Source organism: Pinus tabuliformis, chromosome 2_1, assembly GCF_031772625.1.
Source record: "Pinus tabuliformis cultivar Carrire ecotype Pingquan chromosome 2_1, CPIR1, whole genome shotgun sequence".
NCBI classification, from domain to species: domain Eukaryota; kingdom Viridiplantae; phylum Streptophyta; class Pinopsida; order Pinales; family Pinaceae; genus Pinus; species Pinus tabuliformis.
The window spans coordinates 837,627,367-837,634,364 of record NC_142299.1 but is presented as its reverse complement, the minus strand read 5'-3'; the positions used below and the strand labels follow the sequence as shown (position 1 = coordinate 837,634,364).

At 35.0% G+C, this 6,998-nt stretch overlaps 1 protein-coding gene across 1 annotated transcript; it reads right to left on the bottom strand.

Annotated features, from left to right (window-relative positions):
- Positions 1-1,871: 1,871 nt before the first annotated feature.
- On the bottom strand, positions 1,872-6,586 carry LOC149203259 (stearoyl-[acyl-carrier-protein] 9-desaturase, chloroplastic-like). Its single transcript, XM_089403368.1, has 4 exons — positions 6,441-6,586; positions 6,108-6,315; positions 2,956-3,457; positions 1,872-2,749 (listed from the first exon to the last, which is right to left on the bottom strand). The coding sequence occupies exons 2-4, from the start codon at positions 6,281-6,283 to the stop codon at positions 2,189-2,191; spliced, it is 1,239 nt and encodes a 412-aa protein (XP_089259494.1). The 5' UTR covers positions 6,284-6,315; positions 6,441-6,586; the 3' UTR covers positions 1,872-2,188.
- Between the last annotated feature and the right edge of the window lie 412 nt (positions 6,587-6,998).

Sequence of the window (6,998 nt, the reverse complement as noted above, 5' to 3'; positions counted from 1 at the left end):
AGCAAGCAATACAATAATTTTTATTTTTCTTCTTTACATTTTATTACATAAAATCATAATTACATGTCATTATGAAAACGAACCTAATTACACTTTTCAATAAAGTACACATCTTTTCACAAATAAAAATACTCCACAATTTATATATTAAAAAAAACAAAACAAAACACACTTGTAACATTTTTTTTTGGTTACTCAAAACTCTACTCCACAACTACTGCTATACACTTTAACCACCCTTCACCAAATGGCACGAACAAGCTAAATATGGACTCAGTGCTCCTCCTCTGCATCAACAGCAACGGTCCTCTGCAATGGCGGCTAAGGTTACAAAATCAACAACCACTGCTCCATGAGCACTCTAAGAATTCTCTGCATGCTTGAATAACCTGGCTGGCTTGTGTGGCTCCTATGTCCATAAGCCTGCGAATAATGGTTAAATCCGCTTGACCTGCCACTCCTCTTCTGTGTCACCGCTCACAAATAAATCTGCTTGACCTGCCGCTCCTCTTCTACATCATCGAACACAAACAAATCTGCTTGACCTGCCACTCCTCTTTTATGTCACCAAGCACGAACAAATCTGTTTGACCTGTTGCTCCTCTTTTGTGAAACTGGGCACAAACAGACCTCTATAAAGACTTGGAGATTACAGACTTGGAGATTAGTGAACGGGTGGGTCACAACTTCACATTCAGAACTCAACCCTCTACTTGGGTTCTTGGGTCTGATACCACTTGTAGATATTTGCAGCCAATATAAAATATTAACAGCAGAGAAATAATGACACAAAGATGGTGAATAACTCACCCAACACTAATTTTACATGTCAGGGTTTTACATGGTAAAACCCTGACAATGTGTCAAGGAAACATCCATGAGGCAATGTAAGGTATTTTATTTATCAAGGAAAAAATCAGACTTACAACCCACTCAACCCATCTCATTTCTTGGGTTGTCTTGATATATTTATCTTGGCACCATTACAACTGTTATACAAACTACTATCAGTTTCGGAAACTAGCATCATTATTCAAACTACTATCAGTTTAGGAAACTGACAACATTATTCAAACTATTATCGTTTTAGGAGACCAACACCGGTATCCAAACGACCCAAAAATTTATATAAGTGAATTTTCGTTTCTACAATTTCTTTTAATTTTGTTGTCACGAATTCTAATGAGTGGACTGTCTTAGATTCCATGACTGTATATGAAGTTTGTCTAACTGATGAAAAGGTATTGTCGTGACTGGTGTGAAGTATTTCTGTATCTTCTAGTTTCTGTCCGAAAGGAACCAAGTGATGAACATTAAAGGCTTGTGAAAGGGGATGACAACAGGTTGGCTCACCAAGAAGAAGACTAACAAATTACGAGTTTTAAGTACCTGGATTTATCTGAAAAATGTGTTGCAGACAAATGTATACTGCTCCTCCCACAGTTCCTGCCAGAACATGCAAGCAATTAGCTACTCCAATTTCTGACCACCATCACTACAATGTAAATATTTTAACACCTGGGTATTTGCATGTTAAACATATTTTTATTTAATATTGTTTGAAAAAAGCATATTAAGTATTCGGGTCAAAACCGAAAAGCCCTGCCAAAAACATTTCAAGCGTTCACTACATGGACGTATGTACTTAAGACAACTGCTAAAGACATTCGAAATTTTGAACAAGGTAATGTTTACAGATTATCTGCTGCAACAGTCAACAAATATACAAAGATTTTCTACTTCCATAAGGCTCAAGAAAGAATAAACCAACAACAAACCCCAACAAAAAATAATACAGCCAAACAACTACTGCATCAGACACTCTACAATACAAAAGAAGCTTATGCCTTCAACCAAATGCAAACAACCCGAAAGAACAACTTGATACTTAAACTTTATACGAGAGGACACAGTCTAAACTTTGACCCGGTTATTGAAAGATAAGGAAAGAAACATAGCTTTCCTAGTCTTTTCTCTGCACCTGTCCCATGCTAGATAGTTCAGATTGAATTTACCAATCCAACAAATTCAGCAACGCTAATCTAAAAAATCCGGGAAGACTCCAGGCTCCATGAACAGGGATGATTATAATCATATAAAGCACAAACTTGGATATAAACAGGGAAACAGAATTTTATCCTACAGAGAGCTACATTAGTTTTCCTGAGTTGGAAGTGCAAGAAAGTTTCTACAGAAGAACTTCTTTGTTGAATATCCAACTGAAAGCGCAAGTTTGTCCTTTTTTTGCCCTTTCTTGAGCTCGCTCATCCAGCCTTCTGATACGAGGTGCCAATTTGCATACATAATCCTGAGCCTTCCTTCCCTTGCTCGAAAGATCTTCTATTTTCTCCACATTCCATCTCTTAACTAGAAATTCCAAAATGTCAGCATAATCCCTTGCTGTGTATACACCCAATCTCTGAGCAACAGCTGAAAAGTGCTCAAACAAGTTATCATCCTGCCCATCATACATCAAATGTGCAGGCATGGAAACCTTTTTCCGCATCATATCTTCGAAAGCTAACATTGTGGTGTCAGGATCAATCTCAAACAGCTTTTCCACGATCTTGGTATATGCAGTCTCATGGCGCTTCTCGTCTGCAGCAATAATTCCACATATTTGGGCCAATTTCAGATCGCCACATCCTTTAGCAAATCTTGCAGTGTTACCATGCGATATGAATGTTGCTCTCTCCTGGAAAGAAGTGTATAAGAAGCCAAGATAAGGACTATTTTCTGTTCGGGGATCCTAAACAAGCAAAAAGCTCAAGTCAGAAAATTCTCAGTCCAGCAATCAAATATCCCGCAGAAAGCTCAAAACAATATGGTGAATCCAGTAAAAATTGCTAGTCATACAGAGTGGAAGCCCACAAAGCTGGAAGGCCCCAATGATAAAAAACGTGAGTATACACCTATTTGCAAAGTTCAAACTTCAGACACTGCATCGTCACTTACCATTCCAGACCCAATCAGATACTGTATGGTTTTTTCAATCTGTTTCATGTCCACTCGGCCACACAAGTAAAGATATTTATTAAGAAGATCACCATGCCTATTCTCCTCAGCTGTCCACATACGTGTCCACGTTGCCCAGGATGTGGGACTGGCACCAGTCTCATCTCTTACACCATCCAAAGTGTTAAGCATAGTCTGGTAAGTAGGCAACGCTTCCTCTGTAATCATATCTCCCACTAGACAAACTAGGTAGTCATCTGGTAATTCAAGCGACCGCTCCCGCAATTCTTTGACTTCATCAATGAAGCCCTCGGAAGAAGAATCAGGCAAGAAGTCTTGTGGCTGCCAAGACTTCTCAACAGGCTTTAAGTGAATCAATATATTGTTTTCTGCCCAGTCCTCAAGCGACTTAAAGATCTCAACCTTCTCAGGTGGCATGGAATGAGTCACCTGTTCATGAACTTCACGTGGTTGGAAATGGATTTTTGTCTTTCCACCTTCCCTGAAAAATGAAATAAGTGACATCAGAAATCACAAGTAATAATAACCAAAATCGTACTTAGGGAATGAAGTGCAGGAGTTCTACATGATAGCAAATGACCTCTGAAATATAGTGATGATTACATAACCAAATATTATTAACTGGGGACCTGCAATTTGATTCACTGCAAAATACAAGAAGCCTGAACAAGTTTCAATTTGGGGAAGATAGCTCAAATAGCTTACGCAGTTATCTAAGATTGGTAAAATCCTACTCAAACAGGATTTGGATCCACATCTGAGACAAAATCTTAAGCCTCTCGCCACAAAAGAAGCATGTCAACTCAAAAACACAAAACAGTATTTATCCTAAATCCCCAAGGGCCAAAACCTGTTCAAAGCATTCAAAACCCAGCTGCCTGAGACAAAATCTTAAGCCAGTCACCACAAAAGAAGCATCTCAACACAAAAAAACACAAAACAATATTTATCCCAAACCCCTAAAACCCGATCAAAGCATTCAAAACCCATCTACCTGATGTTTTCTGTTGAGCTTATTATGTATTTAGGCTAGAGCTTTGGCCTCTGAGTTTGTTAAAGTTAATTTCATTTTTTTCAAAGTTAGTTTCATTTTTTTCAATTTCCCAATTCAAATGGTTAAAGTTATAAACCAGACAAATCTACTTGTTTTATTTTTTCCAATAATTTACTTGAATTGTAAATATGTTAAGTTATTTGAACCGTCAATTTATCGAATTAATATATCTATTTTTATGTATTTTCCATATTATTTGTTTTATTTTCCCGTTCAAATTGATAAAATTAATTTTATTTTTTTCAACCGAAAGTTATCAACCAGACACATCTGCTTGAATGGTAAATAATTTTTTTTTTTTTTTCCGATTGTTGGTTAAAATTATAAACAGGACACATCTGCTTAAATGGTAAATTTATCTAAATTATTTGAGTTATCCATGTATCTAATTAATATTAATATATTTTAGCTTTCAATCTGTCTAATCACTTTGATATATTGATATAGTTGGATAATTTTTGACCTAGCACGTTTAAGATGACTGTATTAGGTTTGGGTAAATAACTCAATTGTTAGCACATTGGGTTAGTTGAGCAATTTAGTTTTGTGAATTTCAAGCGTTACAAACGTGAAGTCACTAGGTCAAGTCCTCATGTTGAATATCTGGGAAGATAATGGACTTAATATCATGTTGAATCTCTGGGAAGATAATGGACTTTACTTAAATGTCTCACCAGGTTAGGTTGTCAAAAATTATAACTGACCAATTTATCTTAAGTAAAATTTTACTCAAAAACATTTTCCAAGCGGGGTAGTTTAACTCTTCTATATTTTGATTTTAATTTGTTGGAATTTAACAATAAATTTATTGGCAAAATCATGGTTTTTTTGTTGTTTAAAATGTTTTTTTCGATGTATAAATGAATTATGCAGTATGTACTTTTAAAAAAACCCGTCGCACTTAGATTATACAGATTTCATAGCTTAAACTCGTGATTCCCATGAATCCCTACCAGATTTTGGACAAAATTGACTAATAAATATATCAAAAAAAAACAAAATTTAGATTATACAGAATTCATAGCTTAAACTTGTGATTCCAATGAATCCCTTGTCATGAAGATGAGCCACATTAGTTCACATTAGTTGATTTGAAATGTCAACCAAATCCTAACAATGCGATTAATCCCAGAAACTTATATCTAACAAAAATATATATATATAATAAAAAAAATATACAATCTTCAAAATTTTAAAAAAAATACCAAATAAATATTCTTTTAACATACATTTTATTAAATCTTCATGAACTCAGAGAGAAATGAAATTGAGAAACTCAATCCAATGTAAATGCAAGCGGCAGCTGTTTTGCCGCCTTTTAAATAAAAATCTAACCGTTAAAGTCAAAAAAAAAACATACATTTTATTAAATAAATATATTTAAATACACATAGAAAATTAAAATAAAAACTTGACAAAATAAAAATCAAACCAATCCAATTTTTTAAAGATATCCATCAAATTTCTCCTTTAATTATTCTATATGATTTAGACTCTATGATACATAAGAATTATTCTATATGATTTAGACTCTATGATACATGAAGAGAGATCTGTGCTGATCACTTAATTATTATATATAATTTATTTATTTGCTTATTTTTTAATCTCAATCCATATGCTACTGTTATACCATGTGTATGCTGCAAGGGACAGTACTAAGTTAATGGGTATTTTCGGTAATTATTATATATAATTTATTTATTTGCTTATTTTTTAATCTCAATCCATATGCTACTGTTATACCATCTGTATGCTGCAAGGGACAGTACTAAGTTAATGGGTATTTTTGGTAAACCATCCCAGTTTTGAACTTAGTCAACATAAAATACATATATCCACCAGAGTGAAAAGAAGCATTTTCGTTCAATTAAAAAATAATAATAAAAATCCCCTCTTTCAGAGAAAGAAAGCACAATATTCCATAAACCCAAAAAAATCCCCAATACAGGAAACGTTTCTGAATAACATTTTCAATGTTAAATGCAATAAAACTATCCGTAACTGGAAGTGTAGAAAATAAAATCATTTGAGCTGAATATTGGGGGCTTAGGGTTTGAGAAATTCATGTACTTACTTGGCCTCGGGAGGCAGCGTTGTGGTCATAGAAACCTTGTGCGATCTGCCCCGATTGGCCGGGCCAAGCCGGGCGCCATGGAAGAGAGGCGTAGACGCAGGGAGTCCCGCGGGCATTGAGGAACAACCATATTTGGGAGCTACCATGCATTTTGCAAGACAAACAGCAAACGCCATCTCTCCTCCTCTAATCTGCCACCTCCTCTAATCTGCCAAACACAATCAGAAGAAGAAGTTTCTCTTCAAAATATAGACACAGAGCAGCTGCCTCCACTTGGCTGTTTGCATGATAAATAAAATCCAATATCCTGTACGTCTTCCTCCATAATCTCACCTGCCCACAGTTTCTCCTACAATGTTAATCGTGTGCCAAATGTGAAGTTAATCTTGTGCGGGGCCAACGAAGCAGCTCCAACCTTTTTTCACGAAGGGTTTTAATGGTTGGGTATTCTTATTATCTAGAAGTGGCAATGAGCATCTTTAGGGCATCATATTGATATTTATGTAAATATTTTGGTAGATAGTTCTTGGGATAATTTATTTAGTGAGGTATCTGTTCAAAATTTGGGAGCGTTTACTATGAGGCGTTAAGGATCTCATGGATGTTAAAAAACAAATAACCCGGAAAGTTATGAAGTTACTTTGGTAGCTAGCTCTTGGGATAATCTATTTAGTGATGGGTTTGTCCAAAAAATAAGAGCGTTTATTGTGATGTTTCAAAGATCTCATGGATATTAAAATATTTTTTATTTTTTTTCTTTCTTATCAATTTAAATAAAGCAAAACTGCATAGCTAACATTCTTTGTTGCTGCGTAGTTTAATTATTAAAAACACATATATAGTTTGTGTAGTTTAATCATTGAAAATATATATATATATATAATTGATTTT